Below are 21,827 nucleotides of genomic sequence, written 5' to 3' on the forward strand. Positions count from 1 at the left end.
CCAGGAAAAAGCCTTCGATAAAGTTGACCATGAATATCTGTTCAAAATACTTGAAGGCTTTGGCTTTGGAAAACAGTTTACTTCATGGATAAGACTTTTTTCTGTACATAGAGGAGTGAGACAAGGCTGTAGTTTATCTGGCCTCTTGTACACAATTTCCATTTAACCAATGTTGAGGATGTTGAGAGAGAAGCTGCAAAGATTGTTGGTTCCATCATCTTGCCTCTCAAATACTTCATCAGTGAAACTAACAGCTTATGCTGACGACATCACAGTGATCATTAGATCTGAAAATGATGTTAAACATCTAATCTCATGCCTCAACATTTATGAGAGTGCTTCTTCAGCACGTGTCAATTGGGAAAAAACAGACACTTTATTATTAGGTCATTGGTCAAATCAGAATTTACCGCAGCTTCCACGTCAGTGCCTTTGGAATCAAGAAGGCATAAAGATACTTGGACTGTTCTTTGGGACTGAACAGTTTATGAAAAAGAATTGGGAAGGACTTCTAGAAAAAGTGACAGGCAAGCTCCAGAGATGGAAATGGATTCAAGCCCAGCTATCTTACAGAGGCAGAGTGTTAGTAGTGAACAATCTAGCCGCCTCGATGCTGTGGCATCGTCTAACAGTGTTAGACCCCCCGAAAGAGCTTTTATCGCAACTTCAAAAAGCCTTTGTTGACTTTTTTTGGGGGGGCCATTATTGGCTTCCTCCAGGGGTTCTTTGTCTTCCTGTTATCGAGGGCGGTCAAGGACTGATTCATCTAGCCTCTAAGGTGAAAGCCATGAGGTTACAAACTGCCCAGAAACTGCTTTTCTCTTTGGACTCTGTACCGTGGATCAGTTTTGGTCTTGCCATTCTACGGGGAAAAAACAAGATGGGTTTTGATAAACAAATGTTTCTGATGTCAGAAAATGTTGTAAAGGACATGTTTAAGATCAAGTTTTATGGATCTGTGTTTGAAGCTTGGAGTTATTTTAAGCCGGAGAGAAAAGAACATTTCGGCTTTAATGAACCACTTTTTCACAATCCCTGGTTTTCCCATACTTTTATGATGTCTAGCGTTGATATTTCTAGCTTTGGTTTAGCTGGTGTAACTAGAGTTGGAGATTTGATTGATTTGACAAATAGAGAGTGGGTTTCAGTACAACATTTTACTACAAATATTGGGAGTAGATCAGAGAGAATTGTTGGAAATATATTAAAGAATTTGAAAGCATCTTTTCCTACATCCTTGTGGGAATATATAACTAATTTTATGTCTGGTAATAATGATTCAGAAGTTCTTTTTCCAGAAGTGTATATAACATCGCAGGTAGACCAACATGGGAATGATAATGACGTGAACTTGTTGCTCTCTTTTGTAAATTAACTCCGCTTTTTAATGTTTTGGATAGAATTTTGAGTAGTTTAGGGATAATTTTTTCAAAAACAGTGTTTATTTTTGGGTGTAAGTATTCTCGTGATAAGTGGGAAATCTGTACTTTTTCAAATTTTTTGGTTGGTCAAGCAAAATTAGCCATTTGGAAGGCTTATAAAATTGAAATGGAAGGACAAAAAGTCAATATGGTTAATTTATTCAAGGCCTTAGTTGAATCTAGGATAAGATTAGAATATGAATTTAATAAAATGAATTGTAATATTCTAACATTTGAGAAGAAATGGTGTGTAAATAGAGGTTTAATTTTTATAGAAGGAGAAGATCTCTTTTTTAGATGGTAATGTTGTGATAAATTATGTTTTCTAGAATGTTAATAATAAATTGCTTTAAAAAGTCAAAGTCTCTCACTGTCACACTCACACAAACATGTCCTTTGTGCTTTTTATGATGGGAGAAACAAAGATTAAAAAGATTATAGTTTAATGTTTCTTTGTGATTTTTTTTTTAAACATGTGGATGAAAATCTTTAACTAAAATGAAAGTGAGTGTATAATGTGTGTATCTGTCACATAACAAACCTTCTGTTTTCTCCTCAGGATGAATCTTCGTCTGTTTTCTCATCAGGATGAATCTCCTTCTTCTCCTTTTTCTGCTGTGCTTTATCAGTTTTAGCGGTCAGTGTCATTTATGTTAATCAATTGTTTTTCTGTTTTGTCACTCAGTGATTTGGCAGGTATTTGTGGATTGATGGTGTAAATTTCCCATCATATTACATCAGTAAGACACACTGACATCACTGGTTTATTTATGCAGTTTCTTCTGGTTCATTGATAAATAAATGATGTTCAGTATTTTACTAAAACTGCACAACACATCTCTAGCTTTATACTGTCATCAACATTTAAAACTGTGTAATGTGCCACTTATAATATTGTTGTTGCCTTCATTTATTTTATTTTTTAATCCAGTTCACTGAAATAACTCCACTAGAATATTTGAGATTGTACTGATTACAGAAAATAGACAGAACATTTCTTTTCCAGTGTGTATTGAGTGAATATTGCTGTGTGTATTTGCAGGATCCTCCACTAAAGCTGTGTCAGGAATAAAGGGAGGAAACGTCACTCTATCATGTCGATCTGAGGACAGAGAGATTGTGGAGATCAGATTAAAGAGTGTGTCTAAAATCATCCCTGTGTGTGAGAAGAAACACTGCAGTGGTCGAGTGTTTAAAGAAGGATCATGTGACGTCGTCATCAAGGATCTGATCTACAGTGATGCTGGGAAATACTTTTTACATGTTTATTACAATAATGATCAGACAGAAGTGGAGCGACTAATCCTGGAGTATCATCTTCATATTCATGGTTAAGTCAAAACTGATCAAACCATCATCATGTGTTTCAGGATTTCCTGTGCAGGACTAGAAACAGCAGAAACACTAGTAGTATTATGATACACCATATGTCAAAAATAATTGATGGCCTCTCTAATTGATTAATGGGTTGACCTTTGCCCTTGCCCTAGTGGTGACCTTACCCTCTCGCTGACATTGTCACCTTTGACCTTGTATCCTCCGGTGTTGTAAATGACCTACGATCATTGATTATTTATGACCTTGTGCGTATAAGGGATTTATTGATGACTATTTGAACTTTGGCCTGGTTATGAAGGCAGAGAATAAGGGTCTCCAGTGATGAAAATGGGGAATATTTATGACCTTGTGTGTATAAGAGTTACTATTGATTAATATCTGGACTTTGATATATATCAGGATGTGTGTCACAGGCATCAGCATCACACTCCCTCCCACCCTCCACATTCCAGAGGGAACAGTGAGAAAGAGGTTTCCTAATAATGCTGCATATTGTAACGGTCACCAGCTGGAGTGCCCATGAGAGCCACCAGAGGGCACTCCTACGGTGGCCGAGAGGTGCAGAACAAATCACAATTACAAAAACAAAACAACAAATCCAAAAACAAAACAACAAATTATTAACACAATGGCAAGTCTAAAATCAAAATAACAATTCAGAAAACACAACAATTCATACAAAATGGAAAAGGTAGGTATATTTTAGGAATGACACCTGTCAATCAAGCGATACTGGAAGTACCGAGGATAGAAAATCGTACCCATCAACGTGCCAAAGATAGTTCAGTCAAATGGAGTGATAGATACGCCTAATGAATCTACGACGTGTCCTTTTTTCTGTCCCTTGTGGGTTGAGTTCTTGCAGCAGCCGCATAATGTCATCACATTTAACACGCAACTTCTGCAGAACTAACTAACCACATTGTCTGGTAGCCGAACAACCGTCCTGGTCCACGCAGCTTTTAATGTCGTATGTCGAAAAATGAAATAAAAGAGAGCGCTGCCGTGATGGATACTTTATTGGTGTATTTATTCAGAATGAAGCATAAGAGAATATGCATATAACAAAAGCTCAAAACATACATTCTCAACATGTATATCACCTTTTTTACAGTAATGACTCGTTGTAGACATAAGTGGCTTTAAACATTCCATCACACTAGAAGGAAAAATATGATAAACAAGCTATTTAACACAGTTCTCATGCTCTAGCCCCAAAATGACGTGTGGCATTTACAGCTGGTAGTAACACTCATGCTTTTTACAATCAAAATAAGACTGAAACGAAATCATGTACTCTTTTACACTCAAATAACATCGACATAATGACCATTTATAATGAATAGCAGACTATTGCGCTAATCGCGAAACACTCATGCGAACCATGTGCTCAGGCATCCTAAACTCATGACACACTATTAATATAGCAAATATTATGTGGTATGTCGCAAGCATGTCCACAATCACGGCACATGAATGTCCTTCTTCAAAGTAACGTTCAATGTCTTCAATTTTCGCATAGCAAAACAAAGTTGATCACAAATTTCATGATTGACAGGTGTCTCGTCCAATCGGTGATAAGTATGTAATTCTCAAAATATACACTACCTTTTCCGTTTTGTATGAATTGTCGTGTTTTCTTAATTGTTATTTTGTTTTCTGAATTGTTGTTGTGTTTTCTGAATTGTCATTGTGTTTTCTGAATTGTTGTTTTGATTTTTCTGAATTGTCGTTTGGTTTTTTTATGAATTGTCGTTGTGTTTTCTGAATTGTTATTTTGTTTTTTCTGAATTGTCATTTTGTTTTTTTATGAATTGTCGTTGTGTTTTCTGAATTGAATCAGAATCAGGGTATCTTCCGTCCATTTCATTTCCTATTTCAAATGAAATAAGCAGAAACGAGAAACGGCGCCTTTATTCGTTTTTTCGAAAAAGAACGAAAAAACGAGATTTCGGCTTGATTTTTCATTTTTTAGTTCACAGGCAAAAAACGGATAAATGACTTCAAAATTCGTTTTGCACATGTGGACGGTCATGAGGCGCCCCTGTCAGCCGATTGGTCAAGAAAATCTGAGCATGTGAATGTGACGTCTTCGGTAGTTCCCCAGGTTTATTCAACAAAATAATAGTCCTATGGCTCTGCGTACCGCATATTAAACTGTTCAGGGCAGGTCCTGGGCTTACTTATGTGCAACCTAACGCGTTTCAGAGAAATATTTATATATCAGAAATATTAAATATTAATCTGCACCAGAGGCGTTGCTAGACATAAAGCTCTACTGGGGCACAGGTCCCCCATTGTTTGTCTGAGATAGCAAAAGTAACTAAGGAGGCCGTGGCTTACCGATAGGTCAATTAAATATAATTTTCATATCCGAAAGAATGATTCATTGTTATCACAAACAATCAAAGACAGTAGTACAGAACACAACATTGTGTGTATTTTCTGTGCTATACAGTGCTACAGGCAGGGGCGTTTGTTTTAAAAACACCAGGCTGGGTTGGCTAACTTAGGGGGTTCGGGGGCATGCTCCCCCGAGAAAATTTGGATTTCCTAGACCTACAAATGTGTATTTTAAGGTGTTTGAAAGCCAAAAAATTGGATGACAATAGCTTTAAAAGCATGTTAGTGGGCCGCATAGCATAAATGATTTATCAAGCAGATAACAGATTCTTAAATAAAGGATAAATATTGCAATGAATGATCCACACTACAAAATATTAATGTGTATTGTCAACATTCAAAACTATCTTAACTATTCCAAAAATGTTGTTTTTGCGTAGTAACTCTACACACAAACATAAAATGATTAGCCCACATACACAACAAAGTACACACAGAAATGAATTATGTAAAACACTACTATCTTGTGTCTTTTGGTTGTTCAGTGTGCAGTGGAGTGTATAGGAGTTTGTCACACGTACTGTATGTATGTGCACAAATACACTGTATATATTATACAGGATGTTTGATTAATGTTACAGTTATTGAACTGAACTGAATCATCACTGAAGTGACTAACTGAATATTGACTATTGGCTTGTTGGCCAAGCTGCTTCTGGTGATTTTTTAAATTTGTTACTATTGTGAAGCTGCTGTGAAACAATTTATTTGAGCTCATATATATATATATATATATATATATATATATATATATATATATATATATATATATATATATATATATATATATATACGGATCTACACACACACACACACACACACACACACACACTGAATATGCAAAAAAAGTCAGAAACTCAACTCTATTTCTAAAGCACTGTGTGTGTGTGTGTGTTTGTGTGTGTGTGTGTGTGTATGCATGCATGTATGTATATATATATATATATATATATATATATATATATATATATATATATATATATATATAATAGCACTATAAACAGAAATTCAATGGGGGTAAAAATTATTTCTTTATTTCTCAAAACGCTCAGTTTTGTGATCACACTGTTATTTCACCGTTTTGTTGTTGCTTTCAAAGACAAACTCACTTTTATATTAAACAAATAAATATTTCTTTACTAACAAAATCTTGCGCTTTTTCCTCCGCTATCGTCCTGTCAATCATCTCGCTGTCTCACTCTCGCGGCTACAGTTACAGTACAATTTTATTTACCATCATCACGGTACCCACCACCATCAGCAGTTTTGCATTACAGTATTTGCAATAATACACCCCTTGTCCAAAACTGAGCGTATTGTCTAAAAGAAGAGTTATGACTGCTGCATATATGCTACACTTGACTGAAACATTGCTGTCTAGGCTAGCGCAGCACCACACAGATTTAACTCCGCACAGCTAATAAAACCGGTCTGGGTGCAGATTAATATTTAATATTTCTGATATATAAACATTTCTCTGAAACGCGTTAGGTTGCACATAAGTAAGCCCAGGACCTGCCCTGAACAGTTTAATATGCGGTACGCAGAGCCATTGGACTATTCTTTTGTTGAATAAACCTGGGGAACTACCGATGACGTCACATGCTCAGATTTTCTTGACCAATCGGTTGACAGGGGCGTCTCATGACCGTCCACATGTGCAAAACGAATTTTGAAGTCATTTATTCGTTTTTTGCCTGTGAACAAAAAAAAAACGAAAAATGAAGTCGAAATCTCGTTTTTTCGTTTTTTTGGAAAAAACGAATAAAGGCGCCGTTTCTCGTTTCTGCTTATTTCATTTCAAATAGGAAATGAAATGGACGGAAGATACCCTGATTGAATTGTCATTGTGTTTTCTGAATTGTTATTTTGTTTTCTGAATTGTTGTTGTTTTTTCTGAATTGTTGTTGTGTTTTCTGAATTGTCATTGTGTTTTCTGAATTGTCATTGTGCTTTCTGAATTGTTGTTTTGATTTTTATGAATTGTCGTTGTGTTTTCTGAATTGTTGTTTTGATTTTTATGAATTGTCGTTGTGTTTTCTGAATTGTTGTTTTGATTTTTATAAATTGTCGTTTTGTTTTCTGAATTGTTGTTTTGATTTTTATAAATTGTCGTTTTGTTTTCTGAATTGTTGTTTTGATTTTTATAAATTGTCGTTTTGTTTTTTCTGAATTGTCGTTTTTTTTTTCTGAATTGTCGTTGTGTTTTCTGAATTGTCATTGTGTTTTCTGAATTGTTATTTTGTTTTTGTAATTGTGATTTGTAATTGTGACAAACTACATTTCCCAGAACCTGTATGTCTAGAGCTCTACATCCTCCCTGACCTGTCCAGTGTGCCACAGGGAATTCCGGGCTCGGATTGGCCTCTTCAGCCATCTGCGCACTCATCAAAACCCAACAAAATGACAAACGTGCCATGGTCATCATCAACTTTGATGGACGAACAAGAAGTCTCAGCCTATTTATACCTTGTACACTCATGAGACCACTCATTGTATTCATCAGACCACAGCCAACACAACTTGCTGTGAAGCCAGTGCTGGAAACTTTTTCCTTCATCGAAGCAAGACCAGGAGACTTTGGGATCGCGTTCAAACAGAAGTTATTCTTTATTGAGGACTTTGCGTTGCGTTGCTGCAGTCATCCAACAGTCTAATCTAATACAGCGTGCATTGTAGTTATATACATTCCAAGGAGGAGGGATTACATAGGTGCAGATGGAGGTGGAGGTGGAGGTGGAGACTCTGAATATGCAGGGAAGCATGCAAAATAAGTAGGAACACACCCTACTCTGAGAGCGCTACCAGTCCCAATTTAATCAACATAACTATTCAAATGCTGATACTGGCCAGGAACTCCATTCCAAGAGCCATCCCAGAGCCATTAAAGACAAAAGGTGAAAGTCTCACCTACAGCCAATCCAAGTCTGATTATGTATTCACACCTGCCTTGTTTGGTTCGATTGACGCGAACTCAAGTTCGTTTTCCTCCTTGGTGCAGGTCTTTTAGGCAGCTGTGAATACAGCAATCACACTTGGGTGCCAAACAGACCTGACACACACCAGCCTGAACCCTGATGCACTTCCTGTCACTTCTGTCTGTACTTCTGAACCCATCTGTTCTTCATGTACATTCTATTTCTGCTGTTTTTGCTCTTCCGGCTCTGCACTGCTATTGGTGCTTAAATGCTTGGTGCACTGCTGTGCTTACAGGACTTGCTGTGCTTGCTGTACTTGTTCTGCTTGTGGTGCCTTCAAGGGCTTGGCACTGGATTGCTGCTTGCAGCTATTTATTATTATTATTATTATTATTATTATTATTTTATTTTATTTAACAGACAGACATACAGACCAATATAGTGCAGTTACGAACAATCTAGTAATTCCATAATTCCAGAAGTGAAATAAAAGTGTGTAAATGTATAGGTGTGTGTAGGTGTGTGTGTGTGTGTGTGTGTGTGTGTGTGTGTGTGTGTGTGTGTGTGTGTATGCATAAGCAAAGTAACCATTTATTATTTATTACCATCCTCTTTACCATCATCACCACCACTCCTCACTACTATCATAAACCTGCCAACATTGTATTAGTCAATTTTTATTTTTATTTTTATTTCTGCATTTAAGACCGTCATGCCAACTATGCTGTTGGGCTACAGGTTGAACCGAAATGTAGGCCTGAAACCACAAAATATCCATGATGGAGAATGCGCAAATTATATAAATCTATAGCACCAGTGCACCCTAATTCTTTGAAAAAAATTATGGTTTTAAACATTTGTTTATCAGCCAATGCTGGATAATGATAAACATTACATTAAAAAGATTTATTGTCCCTCTTGTGGACAACAGTGGTATTTAAGGCTTCATCTTCAGTTTAAATGTTAGATATTATGTACTGTGAGCCCTCTGAGCATCAGAAATCCTTGAAACCTGGCACTTTTCTTCAAAATCAGTTGTACTCCATATCTATAACGTTTTGTGAAGTTTCTACTTTGTGCACACAACAATATATAGACATGTTACTCACAGTGGGCCATACCAGAAATACATACTGTACTGTGAATACAATACAAAATACAATACAATATACAATACAAGCACTTCGTGCTTGAACCCCTAATAATAATAATAATGATAATAATGATGATGATGATGATGATGATGGCAATGGTGATAACAATGATGAGAGCAACGACAATAACAACAGCAATTACAACAATAATAAAAATAATAATAGTAATCATAACATTAACAGTAATGACAATAATGACAAAAATAACAAAAATGCAGTAATATCTGTGGGTTGATTAAAAGTGGGAGGAGTCGGAGTTGAGAGGAGAGAATGGATTTATAGTTGTAAGAGGTCAGAAAGTGTTGGATGGCAGATGTCGGTTTCAGATGCGTAATTATATATGGGAGATGTGTATTGTAATGAAGTCTGTAATAAGATTTTTCCAGTGGTTAATGTGTATGTTGTTACGAGTTTTCCAGTTCATGAGGATAGTTTTCTTGGCGATGGTTAGAGCTATGAGGAGCATTTTAGAGTTTATAGTTTTATCAGTAATTATTGTGAGGTCCCCCAGCAAGCAAAGAGAGGGCGATAGTGGGATGCGGCAGCCGACTATAGTGGATTGTGACTGTGTGACCTCTTCCCAAAAGTGTTTGATTGGAGTGCAGTGCCAGGTTGTATGGATGTATGTATCTGTAGAATATTGGTTGCAATGTGTGCAACAGCTGTTTAATATAAAAAAAGATGTGTACAGTTTGAAGACAGAAATCTGAATTCAGACCTGCTTGTGCACGAACTAAACGGAAAAGTTATTGTGTCTCTGTATGTGGTGTAAAATTGTGGAACAGTCTACCGAGGTTTATTAAGGAATCGTCACAATTGGTACAATTTAAAAAAATGTTTAAAGATTGTTTGTTCATGAGATATAACGTGGTTGAAGTGTTTATTTAATATTTATTTAATGTATACTTAATTTTATTATTTAATTTGTTTTGGTTTTTTTTCCTCTAGGATAGGGAAAAAATAAGCCTTTGGCTTCAGCCTATGCCTTTTTGGTCACAAAATACATTGTGTACATTGTGTGAATTGTGTAAATTGTGTTTATTTGTTGATATGACTTGTGGGTTTGTGACCAAATAAAATCATTCATTCATTCATTCATTCAAGTATATGGAAGTTGATTTGAAATGATTTTGTATATTTTATATATATAAATATATAGTTTGTCTATATTTATTATTATTAAACATTATTATTATATTTATAGTTATTATTATTTGTATTACTAGTTATTACTTATTATTATTAATGTGTCAATTATTATTATTATTATTATTGACAGATTCATATATACATACACTACCGGTCAAAGGTTTTAGATCGGTAAGATTTTTAATGTTTTTTTTTTTAAAGTCTCTTCTGCTCATCAAGGCTGCATTTATTTGATTAAAAATACAAATAATAATAATAATAATAATATTGTGAAATATTATTACAATTTAAAACAGTTATTTTCTATGTAATATACAGTAAAGTGTAATTTATTCCTGTGATAGCAAAGCTGATGTTCAGCATCATTACTCCAGTCTTCAGTGTCACATGATCCTTCAGAAATCACTCTAATATGATGATTTGATGCACACCAAACATTTATGATTATTATTAGTGTTGAAAACAGTATTTTTTTACATTTTTATTCCAGGATTCTTTGATGAATAGAAAGTTTAAAAGAACATAATTTATCTGAAATCTAAAGCTTAATATCTTAAGCTTAATTTATCTTAATTTTCCTATGATAGTAAAGCTGAATGTTCAGCATCATTACTCCAGTCTTCAGTGTCACATGATCCTTCAGAAATCACTCTAATATGAGGATTTTATCCTTAAAAAACATTCATTATTATTTTTAATGTTGAAAACAGTTGTGTACAATTTTTTTCTCAGAATTTTTTTATGAATAGAAAGTTCAAAAGAACAGCATTTATTTAAAATAGAATATTTTTAACATTAAAAATGTCTTTACTGTAACTTTTGATCAATTTAACTCACCCTTGATGAATAAAAGTATTGATTTATTTTATTTCTTTCCGCCCAAAAAAATAAATAAAAAATTCTTACTGACCCCAAACTTTTGAACGGTAGTGTTTAATGTTACAAAAGCTTTAGATTTCAGATCAATGCTGTTCTTTTGAACTTTCTATTCATCAAAGAATCCTGGAATAAAAATGTAAAAAACTGTTTTCAACACTAATAATAATCATAAATGTTTGGTGTGCATCAAATCATCATAGACTCCAAGACTGGAGTAATGATGCTGAACATTCAGCTTTGCTATCACAGGAATAAATTACACTTTACTGTATATTACATAGAAAATAACTGTTTTAAATTGTAATAATATTTCACAATATTATTATTATTATTATTATTATTATTATTATTATTATTATTATTATTATTATTTGTATTTTTAATCAAATAAATGCAGCCTTGATGAGCAGAAGAGACTTTAAAAAAAAACATTAAAAATCTTACCGATCTAAAACCTCTGACCGGTAGTGTATGTATATATGAATCTGTCAATAATAATAATAATAATTGACACAATAATAATAATAATAATAATAATAATAATAATAATAAGTAATAACTAGTAATAAAAATAATAATAACTATAAATATAATAATAATATTTAATAATAATAAATATAGACAAACTATATATTGATGGACAATTGTTCAGAGACAAGGCCACTACTCCCTGGCTTTACTAATTATAGAAACTGTGAAATGATGTATAGACAATATACCTCTGCTCCTCTCTCATTGTAACTTTTTTATCCTCCCATTCATCCCTGGTTCAAATCACTAGACTCCATTATCACTCACTTCTATTGGAAAAATAAAACGCCAAGGATAAAACTCATCACACTACAAAAAAAAACGGTTCAAGGAGGACTAGAAGCACCAAATTTTCATTATTACTCAATGGCTAACCAACTGCAATACATATACAAATGGATCCACCCCACCCAATCCGATATTATATGGCTAGATATAGAACAATCACTATGCAAAGAATTAAATATAGCTGACATACCATTCCTCACCAAATCAATCAAACAACACACATGTTTTAATGCTGTAACTATAGCTTCCACTCTGACAGCCTGGTGGAAATTTCACCAAATCACAAATTCTATACTAGCTCCATCTAACCTCACCCCACTGTGGAACAACCGTGACTTCATAAGCAATAAAAAAATTACTGAATTTTTGCACATGGGCTGAAAGGGGTATCACCCACATTAACCATATTTTCAAATCTAACACATTAACAACATTTCCACAATCGGGAGCAATGAATTTTTTAAATACCTACAACTCAAATCTTCCGTTCTGGCAAAAATAAACATCAGAGCCACAAATTTAAAACTTCCACCGGCAATATCAGACTTGGTTAACATTTCCTCTCCAAAGAAACTTCTCTCTAAAATATACAAAATCATTTCAAATCAACTTCAGACCATATACTTACCAACAATAAAATGGGAAAACGATCTCTCAATAGCTCCTGATGCCAACTTCTGGACCCAAATATGTAAAAACATCTATCTCATGTCCAAAAATGCTAATCTGCGATTAATACAATACAAAACACTTCATAGAACACATTACACGGGCAAAAGATTAGCTAAAATGGGTCTCACATCAGAAGTTTGCACACATTGCAACCAATATTCTACAGATACATACATCCATACAACCTGGCACTGCACTCCAATCAAACACTTTTGGGAAGAGGTCACACAGTCACAATCCACTATAGTCGGCTGCCGCATCCCACTATCGCCCTCTCTTTGCTTGCTGGGGGACCTCACAATAATTACTGATAAAACTATAAACTCTAAAATGCTCCTCATAGCTCTACCCATCGCCAAGAAAACTATCCTCATGAACTGGAAAACTCGTAACAACATACACATTAACCACTGGAAAAATCTTATTACAGACTTCATTACAATACACATCTCCCATATATAATTACGCATCTGAAACCGACATCTGCCATCCAACACTTTCTGACCTCTTACAACTATAAATCCATTCTCTCCTCTCAACTCCGACTCCTCCCACTTTTAATCAACCCACAGATATTACTGCATTTTTGTTATTTTTGTCATTATTGTCATTACTGTTAATGTTATGATTACTATTATTATTTTTATTATTGTTGTAATTGCTGTTGTTATTGTCGTTGCTCTCATCATTGTTATCACCATTGCCATCATCATCATCATCATCATCATTATTATCATTATTATTATTATTAGGGGTTCAAGCACGAAGTGCTTGTATTGTATATTGTATTGTATTTTGTATTGTATTCACAGTACAGTATGTATTTCTGGTATGGCCCACTGTGAGTAACATGTCTATATATTGTTGTGTGCACAAAGTAGAAACTTCACAAAACGTTATAGATATGGAGTACAACTGATTTTGAAGAAAAGTGCCAGGTTTCAAGGATTTCTGATGCTCAGAGGGCTCACAGTACATAATATCTAACATTTAAACTGAAGATGAAGCCTTAAATACCACTGTTGTCCACAAGAGGGACAATAAATCTTTTTAATCTGTTTATCATTATCCAGCATTGGCTGATAAACAAATGTTTAAAACCATATTTTTTTCCAAGAATTAGGGTGCACTGGTGCTATAGATTTATATAATTTGCGCATTCTCCATCATGGATATTTTGTGGTTTCAGGCCTACATTTCGGTTCAACCTGTAGCCCAACAGCATAGTTGGCATGACGGTCTTAAATGCAGAAATAAAAATAAAAATAGACTAATTTTTTGTTTGACAATGTTGGCAGTATGATGGTAGTGAGGAGTGGTGGTGGTGATGGTAAAGAGGATGGTAATAAATAATAAATGGTTACTTTGCTTATGCATACACACAAACACACACACACACACACACACACACTCACACACACACACCTACACTCACCTATACATTTACACACTTTTACTTCACTTCTGGAATTATGGAATTACTAGATTGTTCGTAACTGCACTATATTGGTCTGTATGTCTGTCTGTTATATAAAATAAAATAATAATAATAATAATAATAATAAATATAGCTGCAAGCAGCAATCCAGTGCCAAGCCCTTGAAGGCACCACAAGCAGAACAAGTACAGCAAGCTACAAGTACAGCAAGCACAGCAAGTCCTGTAAGCACAGCAGTGCAGCAAGCATTTAAGCACCAATAGCAGTGCAGAGCCGGAAGAGCAAAAACAGCAGAAATAGAATGTACATGAAGAACAGATGGGTTCAGAAGTACAGACAGAAGTGACAGGAAGTGCATCAGGGTTGAGTCTGGTGTGTGTCTGGTTTGTTTGGCACCCAAGTGTGATTGCTGTATTCACAGCTGCCCAAAAGACCTGCACCAAGGAGGAAAACGAACTTGAGTTCGAAACAAGGCAGGTGTGAATACATAATCAGACTTGGATTGGCTGTAGGTGAGACTTTCATCTTTTGTCTTTAATGGCTCTGGGATGGCTCTTGGAATGGAGTTCCTGGCCAGTATCAGCATTTGAATAGTTATGTTGATTAAATTGGGACTGGTAGCGCTCTCAGAGTAGGGTGTGTTCCTACTTATTTTGCATGCTTCCCTGCATATTCAGAGTCTCCACCTCCGTCTCCCCCTCCATCTGCACCTATGTAATCCCTCCTCCTTGGAATGTATATAACTACAATGCACGCTGTATTAGATTAGACTGTTGGATGACTGCAGCAACGCAACGCAAAGTCCTCAATAAAGAATAACTTCTGTTTGAACGCGATCCCAAAGTCTCCTGGTCTTGCTTCGATGAAGGAAAAAGTTTCCAACACTGGCTTCACAGCAAGTTGTGTTGGCTGTGGTCTGATGAATACAATGAGTGGTCTCATGAGTGTACAAGGTATAAATTGGCTGAGACTTCTTGTTCGTCCATCAAAGTTGATGATGACCATGGCACGTTTGTCATTTTTTTAAGTTTTGATGAGTGCGCAGATGGCTGAAGAGGCCAATCCGAGCCCGGAATTCCCTGTGGCACACTGGACAGGTCAGGGAGGATGTAGAGCTCTAGACATACAGACACAACACAATGTGGTTAGTTAGTTCTACAGAAGTTGCGTGTTAAATGTGATGACATTATGCGGCTGCTGCAAGAACTCAACCCACAAGAGACAGAACAAAGGACATGTAATAGATTCATTAGGTGTACCTATCACTCCATTTGACTGAACTATCTTTGGCACGTTGATGGGTACGATTTTCTATCCTCGGTACTTCCAGTATCGCTTGATTGACAGGTGTCTCGTCCATTCAGCGATTTCATTCCTAAAATATAACTACCTTTTCCGTTTTGTATGAATTGTTGCATTTTCTGAATTGTTATTTTGATTTTAGACTTGCCATTGTGTTTATAATTTGTTGTTTTGTTTTTGGATTTGTTGTTTCGTTTTTGTAAATGTGATTTGTTTTGCACCTCTCGGCCACCGTAGGAGTGCCCTCTGGTGGCTCTCATGGGCACTCCAGCTGGTGACCGTTACAATATGCAGCATTATTAGGAAACCTCTTTCTCACTGTTCCCTCTGGAATGTGGAGGGTGGGAGGGAGTGTGATGCTGATGCCTGTGACACACATCCTGATATATATCAAAGTCCATATATTAATCAATGGTAACCCTTATACACACAAGGTCATAAATATTCCCCATTTTCATCACTGGAGACCCTTATTCTCTGCCTTTATAACTAGGCCAAAGTTCAAATAGTCATCAATGAATCCCTTATACACACAAGGTCATAAATAATCCCCATTAATCAACGGTCATAGGTCATTTACAACCCCGGAGGATACAAGGTCAAAGGTGACAATGTCAGCGAGAGGGTAAGGTCACCACTAGGGCAGGTCAACACTAGGGCAAGGTCAGGGCAATGTAAGGGGCAAGGGCAAAGGTCAACCCATTAATTGTCACAGTCATTGTCTGCACCACTCAGTGTTCGTCTGCACTACACTTCCCAGAATCCCTAGTGTCTTCACACCTATATTCACTCCCTCAATTACCCACATGTTCTATGCCTCGAGTCTGGGACACTTGGACCAGGGCTTGGACGCTCCAACTATACAGAAAGGATATTCACCTGCAACGCAGGGACTTCAAAGTTATAGAATCTGGCAACGGTGGACGGCGAGGTCCGGCCGGCCCCTACACATATATCGCCGATAGATCCTCCACTGGACCAGGCGCAGGAGAAGGTTATGCCTCTGGTGGAGTGAGTTCTGACGCCTGTGGGGGATTGCAGGCCTATAGAATCGTAGGCTAGAGCGATAGAGTCCATAAGCCAACAGGATAAGCTTTGGTTCGTGACCGGAAGCCCTTTGGTTCGACCACAGAAGCTCACAAAGAGCACTTCTGACTGTCTGAACTGAGCGGAGCAGGTGTAATCGTTGCTCGTCTTGCGTCGTGGGAAGAGCAGAAAGCAAAATTACTTGTGCTTTGAACTGAGTTGAAAGCACTTCGGCCACGTAGCCATGTCTTGGTTTGAGGACGACTTTAGAGTCGCCTGGACCAAACTCCAGACAGGACCCGCTAGCAGAGAGCGCCTGGTCCCCTACTCGCTTAACTGATGCTAAGAGTAGTAGTATTGCAGTCTTGAGCGAGAGTGGCTTCAATTCGGCCGATTGTAGCGGTTCGAATGGAGGCCCTTGAGGCTCTGAGGACTGTTGATATGTCCCAGGAGGGAACGGTAGGGGGCCATGGCAGGTTGAGCCTCCTCACTCCCCTCAGGAAGTGAACAATCATGTCGCTTTTTCCTAACGACTGGCTGGCCACCGGGGCATGGAAGGCTGCGATGGCTGCTACGTAGACTTTGAGATGGGGTGGATGGGGTACGGTACCACAAGTACCACTGGTACTTTCATTTCTACAAGAGGTGCTGGATGCAGGCTCTTGTAGAAATGAAAGTACCAGTGGTACTTCGCATAATGCTGGGTCCTGGCTGAGCACCAGCTGGAGAAGACGGACCACTTAATGGCATAGAGGCGTCTCATGGACGGGGCTCTAGCCTCACCGATGGTGTTTAAGACTCTTGCTGGGAGGTCTGTAAGCTCCCGTTAATGGCACACTTGGAGGGCTCATAGTTTGGGATGGGGGTGCCAAATCGTTCTGTTCGCCTGGGAAAAGTGCTCATGGCCTTGAATAATTGACACTTTTATAATAATGATTAATGATGAATGTCTGTGTTCCTCCTCAGATGAGATCTCTGTGCAGAAAGGAGAGGATCTGAAGTTGGATGTTCTGTTGATCAATGCTGATAAAGTGGAGAGAAACTCTAGTGAAGGCTGGACAGAGGTGTGGACGAGAGGTCACGGGGTCAACAGTGATCGACTGACCGTCAGTGACGAGACTCTGATCATTAATGAGTTTACAGTCACTGACACTGGAACATACAGAGTTCTGGATTATGAAGGAGAACCCTTGATCACAGTCTCAGTCACAGGTGAGAGAAGATCAGTGGATGAGGAGAGATATTATGTTTAAACAGTAAATTAATCCTAAACTGCACGACTAACCGTTCAATATTCTGAACTGAATCTGTTCTAGACTGGAAGGGAAATCTGATCGACACAGATGAAGACAAAACTGACGACACTGAACATCGAAGTGAGTAAAACATGAGGCATTCTTAATCAAAATTCTTAAAGGGGACCTATTATGCAAAATTTACTTTTGCTGCTGTTTGGACATAAATGTGTGTTGGCAGTGTGTGTACACAACCACCCAATAGTGATAAAAATCCACTCACTCCTTTTTTATTAATCCCCATAAATCATCAGCAGTGTCTCCCAACGACCTGTTGTCAGAATGCTGTTTTAGTGACGTCACTAAGCACAGGCCCCGCCCACGAGTGTTGACAGACACTGCTGTTTTAACATAGACCCGCCCTGATCGAGTTCACAGCGAGTTGTACACATCCGCCATTGCTGCACTGACGAGAATGTCTCCCAGTGTTGTAGGTGTTGTGTGGCTGGATGTATTAATCCACATAGAACTCTCTATTTACTCACGAAATCTGAGGCAGCCGCTGAAGACGAGGTGGAATTATTTTGTTTTCAAAGAAAATGCTCCCTCAACTCTACCGAAATTCGTTTATGTACTTAAGCACTTCTTATAACGTTACTGTGTATACTCAGTTCTTACGGTGATTATCTGGAGTAAAAGTGAAGCTTCATCTTTTGTGTGATGTAAAATAAACTTTATTAAACTCATCAGTATATTTTTGATCATCATTCGGACCTGGTCCGAAACAGTAGACTTGTAGGCTATTAATAGTGGATATATACAAGCAGATGACAAATACGTTATAACCATGATTAAACTAGACTATACCTGTTCCATCTCTATACAGCACTCTGACTCTGTAGGCATTATTATCCGACTCGAAATGAACACGTTACTGAGAGTTTCTGATATTATCATCATTCCGTGAGATGAAATTGTCCTGAGAGACTGAGCACGAGCTCGTGAGGCTCTGCCCCCTGTGCCGGCAGCAGCAGCTCATTTGCATTTAAAGGGCACACACTAAAACAGCGTGTTTTTTTGAGCCCCAAAAAGTGACAAATTAAACATGCTGTAAAAAATGATCTGTTGAGTATTTTGAGCTAAAACTTTACATACACACTCTGGGGACATCAGAGACTTATTTGACATCTTGTGAAAAGGGGCATAATAGGTCCCCTATAAACCGTGAATAAAATAAAAAAAATAAAAAAAACTCTCTTTTTCCTTCACCTGTAGATCACTGGAAGCTGATGGTTGGACTGACTGTGGTTCTGCTGGTTCTGCTGGTTCTGACTGGTGTCGTGATACACAGATGTCTCCACAGAGACTACTCGAAGGATGAAAGCACTGAGTTCAGGGATCCAGAAGTGTTGAGGTCAATATCCGTGTTTCCACTGTCACTTCTGGATCCTGATCGGGCCTCGTCTGGGCCAGCGGACTGGGTTTCTGGCCCGTCGATTATCTCAGTCCACAGCGGCTTGAGGAGTGGTCATGACCAGAGGAGTTTCTCTGAGTCTGGAGACGACAGCGGTGGATGAGTCCATGTACCAGAAACATCAGCATTAAACACTTCAACAGCATTTCCCTCAAAACTCTCTCTCAGAGACAGCAGCGAGTGCTTGAAGAACTTCTGTCTGTGATCCCATGTGGATTCTGGTCACCGTATAAGGCAGAAATATTTATGCACGAGCCAAAAGACTGTGTGCTAACCATTACCATAGTAAACATGGTAAATAACCGCTTGAAGAAATCAGACAAATCATCTGCTATCAATCGTGTATTTATTTAATCTGGTTAATCCTAAAGTCTGCTGAGGATCTGTGGATCATGATGAATCTAGTGCTGTAGTTCTCCAGTTCAGGATCTAGACCAGTGGTCTCTAACATGGTGCCCGCATGAAGTCTCTGAGTCGCCCGCCGAGCACGTTTTGTATCCTGAATTGTAATCTTTCTTTTTTTTTATTTTTATTTTTTTATGAGAATATGAGAAAATAACTAATGGTAACATTTCATATAACATTAAAACATAATAAAATCATTCAATAATTTAAAATATTTCGAATCTGCACGTCGAGTCAACGTACGTTGACATATGTTACGTTGTGCAAAAAAAAAAAAAAGAAAAAAGTAACTTTTGTGAGTTGAGGCGGTCACGGGCAGACGGCATACATAAGATGAATTGAACTATAAAAAAGAAAAAAAGATTAATTATGGCTGATGATGCAGGTCATGCAAAAAAGTAAAAGACTTATTATTTTAACAAGGAGTGGGAGACAGAATTCCTCTTCACTAACGTTAAAGATAAAGCTGTATGCCTCATCTGTGGAGCTAGCATTGCAGAGACACAATGCAGAGAGACATTTCAACCACAAGACCTTCAGTGTCCGTTATCCACCAGGTACATCACTTAGAAAAGAGAAAGTTAGTGAGATGAAAACAACATTAAGCAGGCAGCAATCATTTTTTACAAGACCCGCTAAAAAGTCAGGCTGCAACCGAAGCTTCATTTAGAGTTGCTCATTTTTTGACGAAACACACAAAACCTTTCTCTGATGGTGAAATTGTCAAGGGAGCAATGACTGTGATAACCAACACTCTGTTTAAAGATCACAAGAATGGAAATGAAATAATGTCCTATGTTCAACTCGGGGCTAACACTATTGCGAGACGAGTCTCGGCTGTGTCAGCGAACGTAACGGAGCAGCTGGAGAAAGACTTGGGTTCGTGCAAATGGTTCTCCATCCAGTGTGATGAAACTGCTATCAAGGATGGTAATATTCAAGTGCCCACTGATAAGAAATGGCTCTCTGACCTGGCTTTCCTTGTGGATGTAACAGAGATCCTCAATATTTTGAATGTTCAGCTCCAGGGAAAGGACCAGATTATCACCCAGCTTTTTGATCACGTCACAGCCTTCAAACAAAAACTACTGCTGCTCAGAAGACATCTCTCAGCAGGTAACAGTAACATTTACAGTTAGAATATTCAGGATATTTTGTGCAATTATAATTACATTATTATTAATCATATTTAGAATTATATGTGGAGTTTACATTTATATTCAGTCATGTCAGCATTTGTATTTTTGTTGTACATCAAGCTGATAAAATTTGCTTAAAATTTTCTAGTTTCTTAAATTGTCATGAAATAATAATTTTCTTCTTTTTTCAGTTATTTATTCAATTTTTTTCCCTCTGTTTTACATGCCTGTCCCAGGCTCACACTGTTCTTTCTGTTTCTCATCCCACATGCAGGAAATTTAGCCCATTTTCCCTGTCTTGGAGAGGTAGGCATGGTGAAAGAAAAGGTCCATGAGTATGATGCGGTTCTCAGCAACCTTGTCCAGGAGTTTGACAGTCGCTTTGAGGACTTCAGACACAACACTGCTGACTTTGAGTTGTTTGCTCAACCCTTCACCATCAGTGTGGATGCAGTCAGAGATGATCTTCAGATGGAACTAATTGAGCTTCAGTGTGATTCAGAACTGAAACACAAGTTCACATCCCTTCCCTTGACAGACTTCTACAAATGTGTCCCAGCAAACAGGTCCCCAAAGATGTGTAAGCAGGCACAAGTGATGCTGTCTCTGTTTGTACATTGAACATTTGGGGATTGTTGGTTTTATTGTAATAAGTTCATTAAAATGCAAAACTTTACAAATAAAACTGCATTAGTTAATCAGATTAAAGTTGTTTTATATTTGTTTTAAATATTATGAAATAAATAAACCCATAGCAACTTTAATATAATACAGTTTGATTTATGATGCAAAATTTACTTTTGGCCCACGGCCCACGGTCAAGTTTGATTTTTGGCCCTTCATAGGAAAAAGTTTGGGCACCGCTGACCTAGAGAAATACATTAACATTTCCACAGCAGCGATGAAAGTTGCCTGTCTTTTTGGCTCAACTTACCTGTGTGAATCTGCATCTTCAGATATGAATTTTATTAAGAACAAACACAGAACACGCCTTACTGATGGACATTTGGAGGACTCAATTAGAGTTACAGTGTTGGGTTATACTCCCGATTATA

At 37.4% G+C, this 21,827-nt stretch overlaps 2 protein-coding genes and 1 long non-coding RNA gene across 3 annotated transcripts in view; all 3 read left to right on the forward strand.

The window, feature by feature from the left end:
* The window catches only part of LOC311094042, a 47,252-nt gene extending 41,800 nt beyond the window's left edge, over positions 1 to 5,452 (forward strand). The window contains exons 3-4 of the long non-coding RNA XR_014608544.1: positions 1,981 to 2,058; positions 2,464 to 5,452. This is a non-coding gene — a long non-coding RNA (uncharacterized lncRNA). The remainder of the gene's footprint in view (positions 1 to 1,980; positions 2,059 to 2,463) is intronic.
* LOC311093928 (uncharacterized protein) overlaps positions 1 to 21,827 on the forward strand; it is a 773,523-nt gene that overhangs the window by 339,290 nt on the left and 412,406 nt on the right. The window lies entirely within an intron of this gene.
* LOC311094014 (uncharacterized protein) lies at positions 17,450 to 18,111 on the forward strand. The gene is made up of 2 exons (XM_084131758.1): positions 17,450 to 17,731; positions 17,836 to 18,111. Exons 1-2 carry the CDS (start codon positions 17,452 to 17,454, stop codon positions 17,901 to 17,903), a joined length of 348 nt encoding a protein of 115 aa, XP_083987884.1. The 5' UTR covers positions 17,450 to 17,451; the 3' UTR covers positions 17,904 to 18,111.

The sequence above is a fragment of the Abramis brama genome, assembly GCF_963993115.1.
Source record: "Abramis brama genome assembly, chromosome: 12".
Classification (NCBI taxonomy): Eukaryota; Metazoa; Chordata; class Actinopteri; order Cypriniformes; family Leuciscidae; genus Abramis; species Abramis brama.

What these genes read in the sequence shown, in the direction of transcription:
- LOC311094014 (XM_084131758.1), top strand. Translation starts at nt 17,452, where the DNA reads ATGATTAATGATGAATGTCTGTGTTCCTCCTCAGATGAGATCTCTGTG. An exon ending in GATCACAGTCTCAGTCACAG is followed by an intron (nt 17,732 to 17,835) that starts GTGAGAGAAGAT and finishes AATCTGTTCTAG; the next exon opens with ACTGGAAGGGAAATCTGATC.